This window comes from Malus domestica, chromosome 05, assembly GCF_042453785.1.
Source record: "Malus domestica chromosome 05, GDT2T_hap1".
NCBI lineage: Eukaryota > Viridiplantae > Streptophyta > Magnoliopsida > Rosales > Rosaceae > Malus > Malus domestica.
The window spans coordinates 4164065-4186859 of NC_091665.1; the positions used below are offsets into that span (position 1 = coordinate 4164065).

General features: G+C 41.5%; 1 protein-coding gene and 1 long non-coding RNA gene across 2 annotated transcripts; one reads left to right on the forward strand and one right to left on the reverse strand.

Moving 5' to 3' along the window:
- Window positions 1–243: 243 nt before the first annotated feature.
- LOC114823074 (TMV resistance protein N-like) lies at window positions 244–4158 on the forward strand (the record flags this gene model as incomplete). The annotated part of the gene is made up of 5 exons (XM_029098385.2): window positions 244–743; window positions 874–1978; window positions 2095–2370; window positions 2462–3403; window positions 3479–4158. Coding segments are annotated over 5 exons (3414 nt in total), but the record flags the coding sequence as incomplete, so codon positions are not given.
- A 9564-nt stretch (window positions 4159–13722) lies between these two features.
- Window positions 13723–15047, reverse strand: LOC139196341 (uncharacterized). The gene is made up of 2 exons (XR_011581163.1): window positions 14761–15047; window positions 13723–14668 (listed from the first exon to the last, which is right to left on the reverse strand). It is a non-coding gene; the product is annotated as an uncharacterized lncRNA (long non-coding RNA).
- Between the last annotated feature and the right edge of the window lie 7748 nt (window positions 15048–22795).

The following is a 22795-nucleotide window of genomic DNA, read 5'->3' on the forward strand; positions in this document are numbered from 1 at the left end:
TCCTGGAAATTATGCATGATGCCCTTCCCACCAACTCCATCACTTTCAAAGGTGACGCGGCAACTACTTTCGTAGTCTTCTTTTCTACTTATCATATTATTTTCATCAATTAACATCGAAGGCATCTTTTCCTCTCATCAATTTAGTTATTCAATAGTAATCCATCAGTTTGAAGTTTGAAATATTTGGCAAATCACTTTCAGTGCTTCTATGCTTAGAGCTGATTTCTTGGAACACTTCTGATTTGCGTTGAGCAGCCAAATGGCCCTAGCTTCTGCTCCTGCAGTTTTTCCATGGAAATACCATGTGTTTCTGAGTTTCAGAGGTGAAGACACCCGTAGGGGTTTTACAGATCATTTATACAAACAGTTGGAGGGGCGAGGAATCAAGACTTTCAGGGACGAACCGGAACTTGAAAGAGGGACAGAAATCAATCCAGAGCTCATGAGGGCAATTGACCAATCAAGGTCTGCAATCATAGTTCTTTCGACAAACTTTGCTTCTTCAAGTTGGTGTTTGCGAGAACTTACTCATATTGTTCGATGCATGAAAGAGAAAAAGAGAATTTTTCCCATTTTTTATGGCGTGGATCCTTCTGATGTACGCCATCAGCGAGGGAGTTTTGGGAAAGCCATTGCGGAACATGAAGTAAATTATCGAGAACACATGGAGGAGGTAAATGAGTGGAGAAAGTCGTTGAAAAGGGTGGCTAATCTCGCTGGGTGGAATTCAAAGGATTATAGGTAAGCAAGAGGCAACAACTGACGTTTAAGCTGAAGAAGACCAATTTTTTACTATTGAGTTTCAACGTTACCATGCACTTTATTTTACGATGTGATGATTTTTTATTTACGTTATTTGTTCTTCTTGTAGGTATGATACAGAGCTTATCCAAGGAATCGTCAATACACTATGGGAGAAAGTGCATCCTACGTTTTCAATGTTAGATTCCTCAGAGAGGTTTGTCGGAATTGATTCTAAACTGGAGGAAATAGATTTGCTTTTAGATACAGATGCAAACGATGTTCGCTTTATAGGGATACGGGGGATGGGTGGAGTGGGTAAGACAACCCTAGCTAGATTAGTTTACGAGAGAATTTCTGATGATTTTGAAGGTAGCAGTTTTCTTGCTAATGTTAGAGAGGTCTGCAGAGCACATGATGGTGTAGCTCATCTACAAAAGCAGCTTCTTTCTGATATCTTAAGGGAAAATAACATACAAGTTTGGAATGCTTATAGTGGAATCACTAGGATAAGTAGGTGTTTATGCAGTAAAAAGGTTCTTCTCATACTCGATGATGTGGATCAATTAGACCAACTAGAAAAGTTGGTCAAACAAAAAGAGTGGTTTGGTTTCGGGAGTAGAATCGTCGTTACAACTAGAGATGAACGTTTGTTAGTTGAACATGGTATAGAGATGGTATATGAGGTTAAGCCATTAACCCAAGATGAAGCTTTTTCTCTCTTTAGTTGGAAAGCCTTTAAAGATGATGAGTTGGAAGAGGATTTTTTAGAACTGTCTAAATGTTTCATCAGTTATGCAAGAGGTCTTCCATTAGCTCTTAAAACTTTAGGGTCTTTATTGTACAAAAGAGGTCGAGATGAATGGAAGAGTGCACTAGATAAACTGAAGCAAGCTCCAAATAAGACAATTTTTGAAACATTGAAAATAAGTTATGATGGACTAGATGAGCTTGAGAAGAGAATCTTCCTTGACATTGCATGTTTCCATAAGTTTTGTGAAAGGGAGCGAGTAATTGAAAGACTAGAAAACTGTGGCTTTGTTGGCACTCGCGTTGTGATCCAAGTTCTTTTTGAGAAATCTCTCTTGTATATTTCATACAAGTCTGTGTCTATGCATGATTTGATACAAGAAATGGCATGGGAGATTGTTCGACGAGAGTCTTACGAGGAGGCAGGTGGTCGTAGTCAGTTGTGGCTTCCTAATGATATCTTGCATGTGCTTGCAGAGAATACAGTAAGAAGTTGCGTGAAAATGAAAATACCAAAGTTTGGATAGGACACTATAATAATATTTAACATGATAAAAGACTGTATTATGAAATTAACTATTCCTTTAATCTTATTTATCAGGGATCAGAAGCAATTGAAGGCATAGTTTTACACTTAAGTGAATTTGAAGAGGCACACTGCAATCCTGAAGCTTTCACTAAGATGTGTAACCTGAGGTTGCTCGACATTCATAATGTGAGCCTTTCTAAGGGCCCCAAGTATATTCCGAATGCTTTAAGAGTTCTCAAATGGAGCTGGTATCCCTCCAAATGTCTCCCACCAATTTTTCAACCGGATGAACTTACAGTACTTAGTCTGCAGCATAGCAAAATTGATCACCTTTGGAATGGAATAAAGGTAGATGATTGGACAACTGAATTTTACTTTGTCAATTACAATAATTGTAATTTCTGGACATGAACTATTGTACCATTTCATTTTTGTACAGTGCTTGGGCAATTTGAAGTCTATCGATCTTAGTTACTCCCACAACATGACAAGGACCCCAGATTTCACAGGTATTAAAAATCTCAAAGAGCTGGTTCTTGAAGGTTGTACCAATTTAATTAAGATTCATTCATCCATTGGGTTTCTCAGAAGGCTTAGACTTTTAAATCTCAAAGACTGTAAAAGTATTAAGAATCTCCCAAACAAGGTAGAAATGGAATCTCTTGAAGTATTTGATATTTCTGGCTGCTCAAAACTGAAAAAGATTCCAGAATTTGTTGGAGAAATGAAAAATTTCTCTAAGCTTTCTGTAAGCCGAACCGTTGTTCAGGAAATACCTTCCTCAGTTATACGTTGGAGTTTGGAGGGGATTGATTTAAGTGGAATTACTTTGAGAGAGACGGAATCCTCCCTGGTTTCAGTGAAAATTTCTCAACTAACAAATTTTCTTGGATGTAATGCACCACCAGCTAGATCATGGCTTTCCTTCATTTTTGGCGAATTTCCAACAAAGATTTCTCACCCTGTGAGTCTGGTCTTAGCTTCATTGAAAGATTTATGCTTTCTGAAGAATTTAAATCTGGAGGACTGCAATCTTTGTGAAGGAGCAATTCCCGAGGATATTGGTTTCTTGTCTTCTTTAGAAAAACTAAATCTTAGCGGAAACCATTTTGTTAGCCTTCCTGCAAGCATCAGTGGGCTTTCTAAGCTGATGTGTTTTGAATTGCAAAATTGCAAAAGGCTTCAACAACTGCCAGCCACTTCCTTAAACAGCAGATTAAGTATACACACAGAGAATTGTACTTCCTTAAAAATGCTCCGATATTTACCACATGCTTGCAGATCAAGCAAGTTTTGGTTGACTTCTGTCAATTGCTTCAGTTTGGCTGGAAATCAAGGTTGCAATGCCATAATGCATTCAATGCTAAAGAGATTCATTCAGGTGTTTCTCTTTCTTCTATCCCCCCCCCCCCTCTCCTTAGTTGTGTACATTTATTTACGTTGTTCCTTATTGCAGGAGCTCCCTCATTTTGTGGAATTTTTCAGTATACTAATTCCTGGAAGTGAAATTCCTGAGTGGTTCAATAACCAAAGCATGGGGGATTCGGTGATTGAGAAGCTACCTTCGCATTCATGCAATAGGGAGGGGATGGGATTTGCTTTATGCGCTATATTTGCAGCTGCTGAAAGTATTTCAGCTCCCACTTGTGGACGAAAATGGCTACGACGTCATGAATATTTAATTGAATTTCGTTGCAGTTTTGGTTCAAACAGCACCTTTCAAGACATGCCTCAGACTATTGGAATTATGGTTAACAAGGTAGTGTCAGATCACCTCTGGTTGGTCTTTCTATCTTGGAAATTTCTTTTCCCATCAGATCATCAACCTGAGAAAAATCGTTGGGAGAGCTGCTGGAATCAGATTCAGTTTCATTTCGAAACAGAATGTGCTGTCGGAAGCAAGACATGCTTGAAGGTGAAGAAGTGCGGAGTCCGTCCACTGTATGAACAAGATACAGAAGAAGAGCTGAACCGAACGACTAAACAATATTCCGACCGAAGCATTTCTTTGTGTGAGGATGTTACCAATTGTGATTTTGAGGAATAAAAAACTGTACAACGAGACGTGATTAAGCGAACACGTGAACAATACAGTAATGAAGCAGGACCCAGTGAAAGTGGAAGTTCCTCCAAAGACCAAGTTGAAGAGGCATAGTATGGCGAAAGAATTGTTGGTGTGAGTTGACTTTTATTGTAATTAGGATGATCTCGTTCCCCGTTTAAGTTTGTATAATTAGGGTAAATATTATTGCATATTCTTACCTTGTAAATTAAAGTCTGTAATATAGATATTTGCCTCTTTGGTGAGGAGAATAATATTAGACAAATGAAATCCCAAAACAAGCCTAAATTAGCATTATATGAGAACAGAGATTCTAGGATTTCTGCTCTACCTGTTCCCTTCAGAAAAAATTTCTAATCCCGATCTTACCGTGAACTCGATGACTCTACCATAAGTTGTAACATAAATCGATCGACCATGAACTTGATGTCTAAGTAAGAGTCACGATCTAGACGGGTGCTTTGGCGAATTTGGACACACCCACCTGGATCGTGACTCTCACTTAGACAAAAAATAGATAATTTTCATTGTACATTTTACTTTTCAATACTTGTAAGATACTTGTTAAATACTTGGATGAATAGTTATTATATGTTTGATCCCCATGTTTTCAATATATTCTAATATTTTATAATATATATGTCATTTTACTTTACAATTTATGTTTCACAATGCAATTATGTATTTTTTTAAGTATAAATAGACATTTATATGTATACGTTATATATTCCGCTTAGGCTGCTAGGCCCTAGTCAACCGTCTAACTAGCGCATAGCATCTTTTAAAACCGTCTAACTAGCGCATAGCATCTTTTAAAACATTGGTAGTGTGAGGAAAATTACGTAACAAGTGAATTATATAACACTTCTACTTGGAACCTGCCAGCATATTAATGTAAGGCCTCGTCCTTTCCGCTTTGCCACGTTTTTCTTCTTTCCCTCTCATTGATGGGTATATCTTATATATAAAGCCAACAAGCCCAATGAATAGTGTTTTTTGGTGTCACAAGTTTCACCAAAAATAATTAGACAAAAATGCCCCTCAAACAAAAAACTTTAAAAGCAATCCAAAATAATGCATCAAATATGATAGTGTTGTAAACATTCCTAGTTTAAGTATGATTGTGTAAATCCTAGATAAGATTTGATTCTAGTTATCCTTTCCTATTACAACTTGTATTACTTGGAGGAGAAGAAATATCTTCTCTCCCTTTACTACTATAAATAAAGGCACAATGTAGGAGGGATAACAACACACACATTCCCCTACAATTCTACAAACACACATCTCTCTCCTCTCTCTCTCTGCCGCCGGCCCTAGTCAATCTGTCAGATAAAATAGACCACAACACGTTATCAGCACGCTCCTACCGCTGCGCTTAGGAATCTGACGTTGGAAATTTTTTCTGCATCAAACCAGTTCATCCATATCATCACGCAATCAGGTTCTTTCCAAACAACGGCTTTTAACTCGATATTTTGCAAGCCCTGATAGCATGAACATTCACCATGATGCATGACCCAACTTTACGTTTTACGTATTTTAGATTCTACATAAATTGTGTATGCTTCATCATCAAAATTGCTACAATTATGTGAATTTGATATTTGTCATGAATTGAATCCTACATATGTACATGCATTGAAACTATTATTTGCATATGCATCAACGTACATATGTGATTCATTGAAATCCACATGCATATAATTATATTTGAATTGAAATTTTTTTTTTGCGATTTGGGGATTAGGGTTCTAGTCGAACCCGTGCCTTTGCACCATGCAAGGCCGCAAGCCACCAGGCCCGCAGCCTGCGATGGCCCAACCCAAACCGAGAACCAAGGCCGAAAGCCTTGAACCGAAACGGTGCGTTTGAAGCACCTTGTCCCGACCTACGGCCTGAAGCCTAGGTCCTCGCCGTCGATTTTCCGACACAACACGACCTGCAGTCGTGCAAACTTGGACACCACCCATCGTTTTCACCAACGATTTCTAGAAATTCCAGAAGAATTTCATGGGTCTTCACTCGAATTCAATTGAATTCATTCGGTTTTTTTTCTTCCATCGACGTCGAGATCTCTTATTCGTCGACAAACACCTGGTTCTTCGACGAACCATGGCTTGCTCGACCCTGGACACACCGCCTGCCATGGCGCCGTCCACGAACTCCGGCTTTCTTCTTCGGCATCGCACACCCAGCCCGGCTGGGATTTCTTTTGGGTCTCTTTCCCGAACCCTACTCGGGCTCTGTCTCTCGGCCCGTGTAACAAAAGAAAAAAAATAATTTTTTTTGCTGGGCTCGCTTGCAGCGGCCCAGCCCACAAAGAAAACAATTTGTTTTTTTATTTTCCTGGGCTCGCCTGCAGCGGCCCATACCGAAAAAAAAAGAGAAATTTTTCTTAGGGCTACACACAGCAGCCCATTCCCTTCTCACCCCGTGGGCCTGCAGCCTACACCCGGGGGTCCTCGGCCTATATTTTTAGGCCCCGAGATTTTATTATTTAATTTTTTTTAAATAATATGGGTTTTTATATTTTCACCCACACTTTAATTTGGCCCCGAAGACCAAAAATAAATTAATTCACTTATCATTATACAATATTTCTGCATATATTCTTTGCATATATATTTGTGTTTGCCTGCAGGAATATATGAACCTGAAGTTCATAATTACTTTGAAACCCGAAGTTTCTTATACACATGCCTTGTTAGAAAACCCGAAGTTTTCACTTAAACATATCACCCATGAAAACCCGAAGTTTTTCATGCAAAATTAAACCAATACATGTCTATTAGAACCTGTATGTTCTACTCCTATGTGAATGGATTGATTTTTCTCCATTACACTAACCACATCTTGTCCATCTATTTTGTGATAGGAACATGTCGAACTTGAACAAACTCGACTTCACCGCTTTGGAGGTTTCTGGAAGGAACTACCTCAAGTGGGTTCAAGATGTGAAGCTCCACCTCACTGCAAAGAACTTGCGTCCTGCTATTGAAGAAGCAACAGATAAACCTGTTGAAGAGGCTGAAAAAGCCACTGCTATGATCTTCATCCGAAGACATATCCATGACGCTCTACAAACTGAGTACCTTGCTGAGGAGGATCCACGTGCATTATGGGTCGCTTTGGCTTATCGTTTCGATCACCAAAAGGACATATTCTTGCCTGAAGCAAGACACGACTGGCAGCACTTGCGCTTCCAAGACTTTAAGTCTGTGAATGAATATAATTCTGAAGTTTGTCGAATCCGATCACTTCTCAAGTTTTGCAATGAAACTTTGACTGAAGAGGATCTCCTGGAGAAGACCTACTCGACCTTCTCTGCTTCTAATATTGTCCTGCAGCAATAATATAGAGCTCAGAAGTTCACTAAGTTCTCGGATTTGATCTCTGTTTTACTTCTTGCTGAAAAGCAGAACCAGCTGTTGATGAAGAATCATCAAGCTCGACCTACTGGGGCTACTGCTGTGCCTGAAGCACATTATAGCACTAATCAGCACCCAAAACGCCAAAAGAGGCGTGGTAAGGGCGGCCAGAAGCCATCCCACCAAGGTCAACAGAGCCAAGGCCCATCCAAGGGAGGAAACAAAGCCCAGAAGCGCCCAAACCTCGCTCCCAAGGCCCCGAACTTCAAGAATAAGGGCAAAGCACCTGCCACAATGAATGACGATATGTGCTATCGTTGTGGTTCCAATGACCATTGGTCCCGTATTTGCCGTGCTCCCAAGAAGGTTGTGGATGCATATCATTCTCGTCGTACGAAGTTTGAATCAAACTTCCTGCAAGTGGACGAACCGGAGACTACAAAGATGGAGGTTTCTGATTTTCAGGAGGATACTACTCTTATGGAAGATTAGAATCTTAGACATAGACTTATTTTTCAGTTAAAATAAGACAATTGGGGCCGAATTCCACCTTGTGGCCGAACCCCACCTTGTTTTTTGGTTGATTTTGAACAATTTTCCTTTATGTTTTGGATTATTAGTTGGCGATTTATTTTGGATATTAAGTTTTTTCCTTGAATAAATGAAATTATTTTGAATTGATACTTGTTTTTATAAACTTTTATGCATGTGACCGATTCAAATTAATTTTTCATTCTAGGTATGACTAGTGGGAAAGTTAGTTGTCTGGCAGATAGTGCAACCACGCATACTGTTTTGCGTGAACGCATCTATTTCACTAACTTCGTACCTAAGAATGCACCTCTGACAACCCTCTCAGGCCCATCCAACCTGATCGAAGGATACGATAAGGCATGTATAATGTTGTCCAATGGTACAATCTTGACCATTGCTGAGGCACTCTATTCTCCACGTTCCGGAAGAACGTTACTAAGTTTCAAGGACATTAGAGATAACAATTACCACGCTGAAACCCACGTAGAAAACGGAGTTGAATTTCTGTGCGTAACTTCCTACGAATATGGCCAGAAGCGTATTCTAGAGAAGATGGAGCGTAACCCGAGTGGTCTGTATACTACGACCATACGCCCCATAGAATGCCACTATGTGGCCGGCCCTACCACAGGGACCGCGCACGAAATTACACTTTGGCATGATCGTTTGGGACATCCTGGACGAATAGCGATGCGCTGTATCCTCAAAACTTCACACGGGCATCCACTAACCCGAAGCTTAGGTTCGATCCATGAAATTGCATGTCAAACATGTTCTATGGGAAAGCTTATTACTAAGCCTTCTTATGACAAGATTCGTTCGAATCCTCCCATTTTTCTACAACGGATTCAGGGGGACATTTGTGGACCGATTCAACCTCCATGCGAACCATTTAGATATTTTATGGTTTTGGTTGACGCTTCTACACGTTGGTCACACGTGTGCTTGTTGTCCACAAGGAACGCTGCATTCTCCAAACTGTTGGCTCAAGTTATCAAGCTCAGGGCTCACCACCCTGATTATCCGATCAAATCTATTCGATTGGATAATGCTGGAGAATTCACATCTAAAACTTTTGATGACTATTGCATGTCGGTTGGGGTTGAAGTTGAACATCCTGTACCCCATGTTCACACCCAGAACGGCCTGGTAGAGGCTTTCATTAAGCGTTTACAAATGATTGCTCGATCGTTGGTCATACGTACCAAGCTCCCGATCGCTGCTTGGGGCCATGCAATATTGCACGCAGCAAAGTTGGTCCGCCTGAGGCCTGTTGCGACACAACCATTTAGTGCCCTTCAGTTGGTCACCGGATGCGAACCCGACATATCGCATCTGCGCGTTTTTGGTTGTGCGGTCTATGTGCCGATCTCGCCGCCCTTACGTACAAAAATGGGGCCTCAGCGAAGGATGGGAATCTATGTCGGATATGATTCTCCTTCGATTATTCGTTACTTAGAACCTTTGACAGGCGATCTGTTTACCGCTCGTTTCGCGGATTGTCACTTCTATGAGACAGTCTTCCCGTCGTTAGGGGGAGATAAGAACGTCAACGTTCCTAATGAACGACGCGAATTATCGTGGACGACTCCCACTTTGTCTCATTTAGATCCCCGCACCGCTCAGTCTGAAGCTGAAGTGCAGCGCATATTAGATCTCCAGAGCATAGCTCAGAGCATGCCAGATGCTTTCACCGATCTAGCGCGCGTGACAAGATCACATATTCCAGCTGCGAATACGCCTGCAAAGATGGATGTACCAAATGTACGACGGACTACCCTCCTGGAAGCCCGGGATGCCAATTCTGGTGATCCACGTACATTAGCGGCTAGCCAATCATCTGCCCCTACACAAAAGCGTGGCAGACCCCTTGGTTCAAAGGATTCACACCCCCGGAAGAGGAAAACCACGACACAAGGTCCTGAAGAGCCTACCGTGAATCCGACTATCGCTTACTCATTTTACCCAACTCATGAGGAAATTCTAGATTATGGAAGCGTCCTTGAAGAGACGAATCCTCCTCCCGAGAATCGTGAGATTTCGGTCTATTATGCTAGCTTAGATGATGTGTGGCGTAGAAATGAGATGATTGTCGACGATGCATTAGCATTTGCAGTAGCTACTGAGATCATGTTGAGCGATGACATTGAACCGCGTTCCGTTGATGAATGTCGACGTAGAGCTGATTGGTCAAACTGGAAACAAGCAATCCAAGTCGAACTTGATTCACTTGCGAAACGTAAGGTGTTTGGACCTGTAGTTCCTACTCCTCCACATGTGAAGCCCGTTGGCTACAAGTGGGTTTTCGTTCGGAAGCGTAATGAGAAGAACGAAATTGTGCGTTACAAAGCTCGTCTTGTAGCACAAGGTTTCTCACAACACCCCGGGATTGACTATGACGAAACTTACTCACCCGTTATGGATGTGATTACTTTTCGATACCTTATCAGTTTGGTAGTTTCCGAAAAACTGGATATGCAGCTGATGGACGTAGTAACCGCGTATCTCTATGGGGATCTTGATACGGAAATTTATATGAAAGTTCCCGAATGACTTACATTGACTGGTTCAAATATTTCCAAACCCCGGAACACGCTCTCAATTCGGCTGAGGCGTTCACTATACGGTTTGAAACAATCCGGAAGAATGTGGTATAACCGTTTAAGTGAGTATTTGACTAGTCAGGGATATGTGAATAATGAACTATGCCCTTGTGTGTTCATTAAGAAGTCACATTCCGGATTTGCGATTGTTGCAGTATATGTCGATGACATGAATCTCATCGGAACTCCTGAAGAGCTCGCGAGAACTGCTTCGCACCTGAAGTCGGAATTTAAGATGAAAGATCTAGGTAAGACTCGATACTGTCTCGGTCTCGAGATAGAGCATTGTTCGGATGGAATCCTAGTACATCAATCGAACTACACCCAGAAGGTGTTGCGCCGTTTTAATGAGGATAAAGCGAAGTCTTCGAGTACTCCTATGGTCGTTCGTACGCTAGATGCAAAGCGAGATCCCTTCCGTCCGAAGGAGGATGATGAAGAGATTTTGGAGCCTGAAGTTCCTTATCTAAGTGCGATAGGCGCTTTATTGTACTTAGCTCAATGCACTAGACCCGACATCTCCTTCGCTGTTAATCTTTTGGCAAGATACAGCAATGCACCAACACGCAGACATTGGACTGGCGTGAAATACATCTTCCGTTACCTTAAGGGTACTACGGATTTGGGCTTATTCTATCCCTACGAATCCTCGAGTGATGCCGCACCCTATGCTCATCGGGTTAATTCTCGCCTTGTTGGTTATGCTGACGCTGGATACTTATCTGATCCGCACAAGGCGCGTTCTCAAACGGGTTATGTCTTTACCGTTGGAGGCACCGCAATATCTTGGAGGTCAACTAAACAGACCTTAGTTGCCACTTCGTCTAACCATGCTGAAATTCTCGCCTTACATGAAGCAACTCGGGAATGCTTTTGGTTGAGAGCAGTAGTGGGCCATATTCGAAGCTCCTGTGATCTTCATCCCGCCGTTAATGCCCCGACGACGATTTTTGAAGACAACGCAGCTTGCATCGAACAACTCAAGAAGGGTTACATCAAAGGAGACAACACCAAGCATATTGCGCCGAAGTTCTTCTTTACACATCAACAACAAGAGCATCAGAAGATTGAAGTCACGCAAATCCGATCACAAGACAATCTGGCCGACCTCTTCACCAAATCACTACCGAAGGCGACGTTTCAGAAGCTTGTTCATGGAATTGGTATGCGTAAACTTTCTGAGTTGTAACTTTGCTATTTCTCTGTGGAATTATGTCAAACTCAGGGGGAGTATCTTCTAGATACTTGCTTGATCTTAATGTACTCTTTTTCCCTACGATTAGGAGCATTTTTCCCACTGGGTTTTTGCTACCTAACTAGGTTTTAACGAGGCACCCACCTTGGGCTGGTCATATCCCTGATGACGTCCTGTAGACGTTTCTTTTGACTTTGCATTTCTCACGCATTTTTCCTTAGACTATGGATTTTGTCCCTACTTGGGTTTTTGCCATAGCCTTAGGGTTTTTTAGTGAAACTTACTACTTATGCAAGTTCCTACCTTATTGAGAATAAGCGTTGTTCCTTGGAATCAATGTCGACGAGTCGACTTCCTCAACTTCTGCATGATGCTGAATCTACCTTGAGTATTTACCCACTCAAGGGGGAGTGTTGTAAACATTCCTAGTTTAAGTATGATTGTGTAAATCCTAGATAAGATTTGATTCTAGTTATCCTTTCCTATTACAACTTGTATTACTTGGAGGAGAAGAAATATCTTCTCTCCCTTTACTACTATAAATAAAGGCACAATGTAGGAGGGATAACAACACACACATTCTCCTATAATTCTACAAACACACATCTCTCTCCTCTCTCCCTCTGCCGCCGGCCCTAGTCCCTCTGTCAGATAAAATAGACCACAACAGACATGAGTATTTTCATCATTTTAACAGTGTTTTTTTAATAATTAATTTTTTTGTACAATTTTTTTAATTAGTACCTCACAATAGGCTAGCAATAATGTGATTCAAGATATTCATTAAATATTATTTTCTCTATCTTTAAACACGTTCAAAACATTTTAAGAGCCGGTTATAAAAAAGGTCTTTCGCACGCGAATAATAATGTGATTGAATTAGTTGTCAAATGATTGTTTTTTTTAACAAACAAGATTACCTACACTAAAGGGGAGGGGGAGGGCTTAGCCTCACAATGGGTTAGCAATAATGTGATTCAATCAGTTGTTTATTAAATATTATTTTCTCTATTCTTAATGTAAATTCTATAGAGACCAATTTCATTATGTGGATTTAGCTGTTTTAATTGATTTATGAGAGATTTCTTCTAGCATGATCTAAGATTATTCATTTACTTCCAATATTTAACTTTCCTTTTGTCAATTTACGCATATAACGTGTAAATCTTGCGTAACATGCAATGATTAAAAAAATGTATTCTATACGCGCGTGAGCGCATGCATAAAGGCTAGTTAGACCACTAATTTCTCCTATTTTTTCGTGATAAATGTGGATTCTATCCCAATATATAAAAAGCCCTATTGACCAAATAACATTATGGATCCGGTGTAGCAGTGTTTAACCATGAAGCCCATCCGACCGTCCAATTAACATCGAGTATAAACAACAAACGTCTTCCTTTGCCATTGGATTCCACAAACATAAGTTGAATCCTCCGCCGTGAACGGGGTTTTTCTTTCTAGAGATTAGTTAGAGTTCGTTTGGTACTCTACTTGAATTCAACTTTTTAAACTCAAAAATAATTTTCAAGTTTTAAGGCTTAAAAACTTGTTTGGTATGACTATTTTAAAAAATTGTACTCAAGTTTAACTAAAAAATATAGTCTATTCTTTAAAAATATAAAAAATGAGTTTTTAGAATTTTTAAACTTAAACCCACTCCTTTATTTTCTTTCCCTCCTCCCCTCTCACTCCAAATCTCTCTTTTCTTTTTTCTCTCCTCTTTTTTTTTTACGTTTTTCGTCTCTCCTACAATCTGGTCTTTTCATTGTCTCGATTCTTTCTCTCACTCTTCTTCCTCTCTATCTCACCTGATCCTCTCTCTTCTTTCTCTTTCCTTCAATCATCTCTTACTTTCTTTCCTCATCTCTCCTCTCTCCTCCGACCCTCTCTTTTTATATCTGTTTGTCTAGTTTAAGTCATAAGATTTAAAAATTTTAAATCGCAAATCAATCAAGTTTTTTAATCTTAAAAGAAATTGTTTTCAAGAATGTGAAATGTTAAAAATTTTCAAATACAAAGCAGGCGCTTAGTTTGACAAGTTCGAAATCGAATTTCCGCCGGACTCATAATCTACGGTCAGTTTCGATGCTGGCGAAAGGAAGAAAAGCTTCAGGGCGAGGAGAGGCCGTGGCGCCGAACTACGCGTTCGGGCCGCTCGAAGATGACGTCATCATCAAACACAGACTTCTCACACGGACCACCACCACCACGAGAGGCGAACCGCCGTTGAAGAAGCTCCAGAAGAAATTCACTTCCCTGTTCGTTGAGCTCGACAAGAACGAAGACAACTTCACCGACTGCGACAGGCTCGCCAAGGCTTTCCTGCAGGTGCTCAACACGTTCGAGATTCCGCTCCTAAAGAGCAAAGCCGTCGTGGATGCAAATCTCCGGGAGAAGCACAATTTCGATGAGCTGAGGGAGGAGATTAACCGGCAGATTGTACAGGCGAAGACTGACATTCAGATACTGAAGAAGCAGCTCGAATTTCAATTTGCTTATCTCCATGTCTTGTTCAATGCCATTAGTTCCTAGGCACTCATTGAAAGGGGCTTGAATTTCAATTTGGAAAGCTTTCTATTATTTGTAGAGCGTGTGCCATTCAAATTGTTAAGTAGATGTCAAGGATTGCAAGGTAAGTGAATGTGACCCTTCTATCACCAACGGGTCCGTTGTAAATTTAGTCAAAAGGACTCCACGAAGAACACCGGAGCTCCCCGAGCTCCGATCAACCCCAAAACCTAGACATATTATATACCAAATTGAAGCTACGGAGGAGAGGAGTATAAATATACCAATATTTGGCCCTGAAGTGGCCGGAAAACGGCTCAAAAGCCGTCGGGCCCTCGCCGGAAAACTGAGTTTCTTGCTTTCTCTGTTCCTGTGCAAATCCGACGTTTAAATCGCAAACTCTAGGTTATAATTAAACCACCATGACGAAAATGAAAGAATCTTAAGCATCCCGAGGCTTACCCAGGTCGGAGCACCATGAAATCTCACCGGGAAGTATGGCGATGGTGGCTGCCATTGCTGCAGCTGTGCCTCGAGCACAGAGGAGAGAGAGAGAGCGGGACGAGGGGAACGGGGAGGTGCAGGGTAGACAGTTATGGTTGTTGGTAGCGGTGAAGCTCGCCGGAGGGGCGAGGCGAGGTGGTGCCTCGGGTCGTTGTTGTTGCAGGGGGATGAGGGAGAGAGACGAGGGAGAGTGTTCCAGAGGGTTCCCGAGAGAATAGGAAGATAATTGACACGGGGAAGGAAGGGAAGTCCCCACGGGCCACAAAATAAAATAATATAAAATATTTAAAATATCTAATTAGAAAACATTTAAATAATATACAATAATAATATAAAGAGTAAACTGTCATTTAACCCCCTAAACTATCATGTGAATTTCAATTTCCCCCCTGAACAATTTTTTCAGCCAATTGACTCCCTAAACTATGTTAAAGTGGCCAATTAACCTCCTACCGTTAAGCATCTTTAACTCCATCCAATTTTCTGTTAGAAAGTGTCATTTGCTTGGCACATGACCACCTTTTTACATTTTATGTCTAAATCTTTACAAAGAAAACATATAAAACAATATTAAAAAAACATCCAAACCCTAAACTTAATCATTCAAAATAATAGAAAAGGTAAGGCTTTTTATATTAACATCCCACAAAATGTTGAATGTACACCATATTAAAATTTAATATTAAATGACTTATGTACTCCACTATGCAATGACAATTTTGACCTTATTAGGTTTTTTAAAAAAAAAATTTATAAATACACCCCAAATCACTTTTAGCGTATTATTTATCTTCTCAACTATCAAAACCCTCTCATCCTCCATTGTTGAACAAAATCCTAACCAATGAAACTACAAACATGTTGATTGAGAAAAATTGTTTTTGACGAATGAAACACGAAATCGATGTTTCTGAAGCTTTACATGAGGTAAGACTTCACATTTTTCATTGTTTTAGTGATGTTGATGCACAAAATCAGCGAGGACTTTGGTACAACAGAAAGTGTCAGGTTTGTGACCTTCGCTTGGTTGCTTCGATCACTAGTGAAGATAAGTACGTAAATGAATAGGGACAGGGAAGCAAACACAAGATGTACGTGGTTCATCCAGATCGGCTACGTCTACGGAGTAGAGGAGTTCTCATTAATTGTGAAGGGTTTACACAAATACATAGGTTCAAGCTCTCATTTTATGAGTTCTAGTGAATAGTTTGGTACAAAATGACATTAGAGATTATTGTGGGAGAATGATCCCTATTTATAGAAGAGAGTTTCTAGTTTTGTTCTAATATTGACACGTGTCGTGTTGTGATTGGCCTCTGATGTTGACACGTGTCGCGCTGTGATTGGCTTCTGATGTCGACACGTGTCGCATTGTGATTGACCTCCTGATTGAAGGGAAACTCTTTTGGGTCCTTGACGGTATAACGTTGACTGGTGCTCAGTAGTTTCGGGATTAGTCAAGTATGGTACAAACAGTGCTCCCCTAAGTTCCCGAGTGAGGGAAACTCCTCGATTGGGGACTTGCAAGATCCAAGCCGCTGAGTAATCACGAAACTTCTAAGTACCGAGGTGTGGTATCGTCTTCACTTGCCTTATCTTTCTCATAGGTAGATGTGGCATCTTCTCTGGAAGTACGCTTCCTCCATCCAGGGGTGGTATCTTTAACCGATGAAGATGCACAAGGTAATGTATCAATTTCACTTGAAGCTTACTTGTAGTTTCGGGCTTGGTCAAGTGCGATACAAACCCTATAGTAGGAGTCCCCCAAGTCGCCGAGCTAGGAGATCTGCCGAAAGAGGTGACAGACAAGGTAAGCAGTCAAACTTCCAAGCAAGCAACCCAGGATCAGAGGTTTGACTTCGGCTTCCGGTTGATTGTTCTCCTTCTCCTTATCTCTCATTCAACTGCCAGGATAAGGAGAAGCAAATGGATAAGAGATGATATGAGATACTTTTTCTTTTGAAGAAGTAACTTTCCACAGGCTTATTCTTGAACTGTGCTGGAGGGTTTTCTGGTTCCCTCCAGAGTATAAGGCCGACTCAAGAATTTGAGGGTCAAAACAAGTCCATCAAATCTAGAGTACGTTCGACCTTGATGATATGGGATACTTTTGCTGTTGACGGAATAGTGAATGTGGTATGGAAATGTGTCGTGATGTAGTGATCTGTTTCAGCTCATCATTGACCCTTCTGCTTCAATCTTTTGCATGGTAGAAGTGGTGTGCAACCTTTGCATTTAAATGGTCCTTCAGAACATTCCTTCATAGTGACTCATCCACGCTTGGCAACTTTAGTGTAAAGAGCCAATATCTGATCAACTGTCATGAGGTATTTGCTGGTGGAATTCGTGACCTTGACAGCAGTTGAGGATGAGTACTCGAGAGCAATGCTAAGTAAGCAACCAGACAAAGGTTCCAGGCAGTCAGTTCCAGATTTGAGGTTTGATTTCAGGTTCCGACTGACTGCTCTCTTTCTCCTTGTCCTGCAGGTGTGGACAATGACAAAGACAAAGACAGGGAGAAAGCATGATATGAGATACTCTTGCTTTCGACCCTGATGATATGAGATACTCTTGTTCTTGGTGTGGCTTATTTGCTGAGGTATTATCGGGGGGAAATAAAGCTGAGTATTTCGAGAGGTTATGTTGAGGGTGCCTTCTCGAATGCGAGAAATGGTTGAGCATTTTTGCAGGTCTGTCTGTCCGTGGAGGAGGGAGGTCGACATATATAGGAATTTCTCAATAGCAAGTGGTAATGCTATTCCTTTACCATTCTCGGTCACAGCAATGTAGTGGGAGCTGTCAGCTTCACGTGTTTTAACTTTGTCAGAGCATTTTGAAAAAGATGTACGTGGTATCTGGAAAGCTGATGTTGCGTGTGAAGATTACAGACAAGCTTTATCTAAGGAAATCTGGCTCTCGAAGTTCTGAGAGCTGTGCCTCTTCGATTTTCGAACAAGCAATCCCGTCGGGGATCTGGCTCTCGAGATTCAGAAAGCGGTGCCACTTCGGCTTTTAAGAGAGTAATTATGTTGGGAGTCTTTTCTCGAATGTGAGTAAAGGTTGGACGTTCTTGCCAGTCTGTCTTGCCACAGAACACGGAGGTCGACACACATAGGGACTTTCCAGTTGTCAAGCAGTGGTGCTGTTCCTTTACCCTTGTGGGTAATAGTAGGGTAGCTGGAACTTCGAAATTCTCGTGCCTAAATTTTGTCAGAGATCTTTGGCAAAGTTATATATGGTACCCGAGGAGTTGATGGTGCGTGTGGAGAGTGGTGATTGAACAGTAAGATTCACGTGCTTTCTACTTCACCAGAAATCTTTGACAGATTACCCGTAATTTCCGCAAAGCTGAGTGTGCATGTGACAGGTGCTAACGAGGCTGAAAAAGCAGGTGCTTCTTCGATTTCTGATATCGGCCCTCGTGGTCTCTAAGCAGCCCAACTTTTGAGAAAGCAAGCGCCTCTTCGATTTCTGAGATCGGCCCTCGTGCCCTCTGAGCAGCCCAGCTTTTGAAAAAGCAAACACCTCTTCGATTTCTGAAGCTCCGTCGATTGCAGATATTTATAGAGGCTGGCATTAAGTTCCACAGCACACTTGAATCTCCACCAGTAGAAGCTCCCTTCTTGCACTTCTAAAATCTTGATTTGTCTGACATCTTCCTTCTTCAACACCCTTGAAAATGTCTGGCCCCTCCGACCGTCGTTTTGACTTGAACCTTGGAGAAGAGACAGCCACGCCTTCTCCAGACAACATATGGCGCCCATCTTTCATATCCCCTACTGGTCCTCTTACTGTTGGGGATTCTGTGATGAAGAATGATATGACCGCTGCGGTGGTGGCCAGGAACCTTCTCACTCCCAAAGATAACAGACTATTTTCCAAACGATCTGATGAGTTGGCTGTTAAGGACTTTCTGGCTCTTGGTGTTCAGTATGCAGGTTCTGTGTCTAATATGGTCCAACGCCTATTTGCTAGAACCCGCCAAGTTGAATCATTGGCTGCTGAAGTGATGAGTCTCAAACAGGAGATTAGAGGGCTCAAGCATGAGAATAAACAGTTGCACCGGCTCGCCCATGACTATGCTACAAACATGAAGAGGAAGCTTGACCAGATGAAGGAATCTGATGGTAAGGTTTTACTTGATCATCGACGGTTTGTGGGTTTGTTCCAAAGGCATTTATTGCCTTCGTCTTCTGGGGCTGTACTTGGTAATGAAGCTTCAAATGATGAACCTCCAATGCCTCCTCCTTCTGGGGTTTTGTCAAGTACTGAGGCTCCGGATAACCACCCTCCGGTGCTTTCTCTTTCTGGGGCTCTACCGACTGCTGAGACTTCCCCTAAGCAATCTTTATGAAGGCTCCCTCTTGTTTGTTTATTTTGACTCATGTACATGTACATATTTGTAGCTTATCGGAAGTATTAATAAATAAGCTTTGCTTGATTTCAACGTATTGTGTTAAATACACCAAAGCCTTCTTCAAAAAGTTCTTTGAATTTTTTCTTTTGTTGAAACTTGTGTATTGTTGAAGTTTTGTGAGTGAAGCATGTAGTTTAAGGTAGTGTTCCCTTAATTTCCTGAGTGAGGAAAACTTCTCGGTTGGAGACTTGAAAAATCCAAGTCACTGAGTGGTTGTGAGACTTCCGAGTATCAAGGTGCAGTAGCATATGGTGGGAGTCCCCCAAGTCTTCAGGCGAGGAGAGTTGCCGAATGAGGTGTCTTGCTTGCTACTAATTTGTCAAAGTAACGAAGCCTTGTTTTGATGTCATACCTTCATATATGCCTTATCCAAAAATATTTCAAGCTAGGTTTAGCTTTGGGAGGGCCCAAAATTTTTGTGTAGCCCAAAACTGCTCATTTGTTTTCAAGCCCACGAAAAGAAGGGATCCAGTGCCTTTGTTCATTTTTTATTTGTGTGGCAAGCCCAAAGAGGAGAACAGGTTTGTGCCCACTCCCCTTTATTTATTTTTTGTGAAGCCCAATGCTTTCTTGCTTCATATTGGGAGGTAGAGAAATAATAACAATGAGACTCAAAGTCTCATCCCTTTGCCTGTGTCTTCTTCCCCATTTCCCTGGACTTTGCTCAATATGGCACTGTGCATTTATTCCTTTTGTCCGTCACTTTTTGTGGCTTTTAGCTATTCTTTTGCTTTGCCTTTTCCTTTCTTTGCTGGAAAGGTCTTCATGTCCCCGTAAAAATCTGAATTATTCCAAAGCCATGATGAAGGAAAGTGGGTGTTGGAGCCAAGGAAGTGAAGGAAGGAGTTAACGTAGAGGGCGCGGTAGCTCTGCAAGATAACACCATTCTCTGTAGCTCAAATCGCAAGGTTGTCTTCATGAAAATTGTTCCTTAGCTTGTGAACTACAACATATCCAAATTTGAGAGCCATCGGAGTAGTACAACTCCAGATATTCAGGTATGGTGAGTAATTGTTCATCATTTTTCTGTTAACCCGTCAGACTTATTGTGAGCTTTGAAACTTCATTTTCCCTTATTCAGATCAACATACTTTCTTCATTGAAGTTGTTCCTAACCTTGTGAACAACAACATATCCAAATTTGAGATTCATCGGAGTAGTACAACTCCAGATATTCAGGTATGATGAGTAACTGTGCATCATTTTGCTGTTAACCCGTCAGACTTATTGTAAGCTTCGAAACTTCATTTTGTCTTGTTCAGATCAACATACTTTCTTCATCAAAGTTGTTCCGCATCACCTCTTCCATAACATATCAAAAATTCAGAACAAACTAACGGTTGGATATTTCCAGATCTTCGAAACACCGCAGCAGCGTTGAAGCTTGCAGAAATCTGACCGTCATGGTTGGAGCTTCAACACTCTAACTTCCGTCGCTCAAATGGAAACATTTCCTTCGTGAAAGTTGTTCATCTGCTCAAGAACTTCATTTGCTCATCTTGTAGTGATTTTTGAAGACAGAGTGCTTTTTACTTGAGAGGGATTCTAGCATTGCTTTGCTGCACCATCTTCAGGTTGGTAGTCTTCTCCACTACATTGGATGTTTTCCTTTTTGTTGAATTGTTGGAATGTTCATGTATTTTGTGAAGAACATAATGAACTGGTTGAGCTGTTCTTCATGCCCTGTGAGCTTCCTTACGTTTTGATCCTTCATGTAGTGATAGAGTTTGTTTCTGTTTGTTGTAGATGTCGGAGTCTGGAAGTCTAAGTGATGAGGGCTCCCCTAGCTCGGGCTTTAGGTTTGAGCCTTTGTTAGAGTCTTGTACAAAAGAAACGTTAGATGATCCTCACAATTGTCAAACCTTAGCCAATATTGGTTCTTCCTCCATGTTAGTGGGTGAGGGGGTTGTTTGTGACGCCATACCCATATGTCGTTCTGATCCTCACAATTGTCAAACCTTAGCCGAGATTGGTTCTTCCTCCATACGAGTTGGTGAGGGGGTTGTTTGTGATGCCATACCCATATTTCGCTCTGAGTTCACAGCGGACCATTTAGAAAATAACTTGTTAGATAACGAAAAGCAGCTTGAGGCCCTAAGGCAATCATGTAGTATCCCCCGTAGTGTAGGAATACGTTTGGTGCGTTGTGAAGAATTGCCTTCGGAGCCGCCCAAGGGTCATGTTATGTTCTATACCCAGACATTAGTGACCTTGGGGGTAAATTTACCTTTGCATCCGTGGTTGCAACGAATGCTGTCTTTTATTGGTTATGCATCTGGGCAACTCAACCCTGGTTTATGGGATACCTTGATCGGGTTTTATATTATTTGGATGGAGTGTGGATTAGGTGAGCCTTCCTTCCATCAGTGGCGCTACTGTTATAAGATGCGCCCGGTGAAAGCATGTACTGGTTACGCCAAATGTGCATGTCGGAGCGAGAGAGAGCGTGTTGTCTTTAATAAGAGAAAGGCGTACTGCACATGGAAGAAACGTTGGTGCTTTCTTTATAATGATTGGGAGCATGCTAAGGGTGTCACGCCTGAGCGACGTGTTCCTACTCACTTCCAGACTGTAGGTTATAATGTATCCATTTTCTCATTATTTGCTATTGTTGTGATTTGCTCTTGCTTCTAAGATTTTTCTTCATGCAGTGACACGAGGCACCATCAAACTCTCCGGACAGGAGCTAGCTGATGTAGAGAAAGTGTTGAGGGTGCCCAAAGAAGATAGACACTTGGGTAAGCTACGACCCTTGTTTCGAAAGTACGGTTTCCAGCCCTTAGTTTCCGAGTGCCAGAGACGAGCGAGTAAGTTGTATCCTTCACTTGATCCTTGTTCTTCCCTTTTTTTTTTTATATAGATATATAATGTGGTATTTCTTACTTTGATTTTCCTTGTTCAGTGGAGAAGGTGGGCAAGAAAGTGGAGACTAGCACCAAGAAAAGGAGAGTGCCCATGTTAGTTCCTTCAGAAGACATCATGTTTCACAAGGAAGCTCGCAAGCATCGATTGAGACCAATCATTAAAACTAAGTCTTGAGAAGAAGTCCTCAAGGTTTCTGCCTCGAAGAAAGCTGAAGTTGAGGCCATTGGATGTGCTGCTGCCATAGTTGCCGGGGAAGATAGGCGATTGCTGTCTCTTCTTCCTACTATTAATCCCATCTTTCCTCCAGTTAGGGAGCATATTGGGCAGGAAGGTGATCCTAGTTCTAGCAGCAAGGGTAAAGATAAGGAAGAGGTTGGCAGTGTCCCTTGGAAGGATTTGAAGGTTGCCATGCGGCCAAAGGACTTTGGGTATATCAACAATTGCCTAGCAGGGCGTCGATTCACTTTCGATGAGCTCGGAGAGCCCTTAGCTAAAGATGAATCGAATTGCGACCGGATGTTGAAGCTGTCTTCATATGTGAGTGTTACTTTGTCATTTCCTTGTTTTCTTCTCTTTATTAGCATTATTTTAGTAGTGATGATCGTCTTGTCATGCAGGTCATGGCTGAGTATCACGACAAACTGCGAGAGGCTGAACGGTGCAAGGTGAAATTGAAAGAGAATAAACAGCTCGTGAATGATGCCAGGAAGA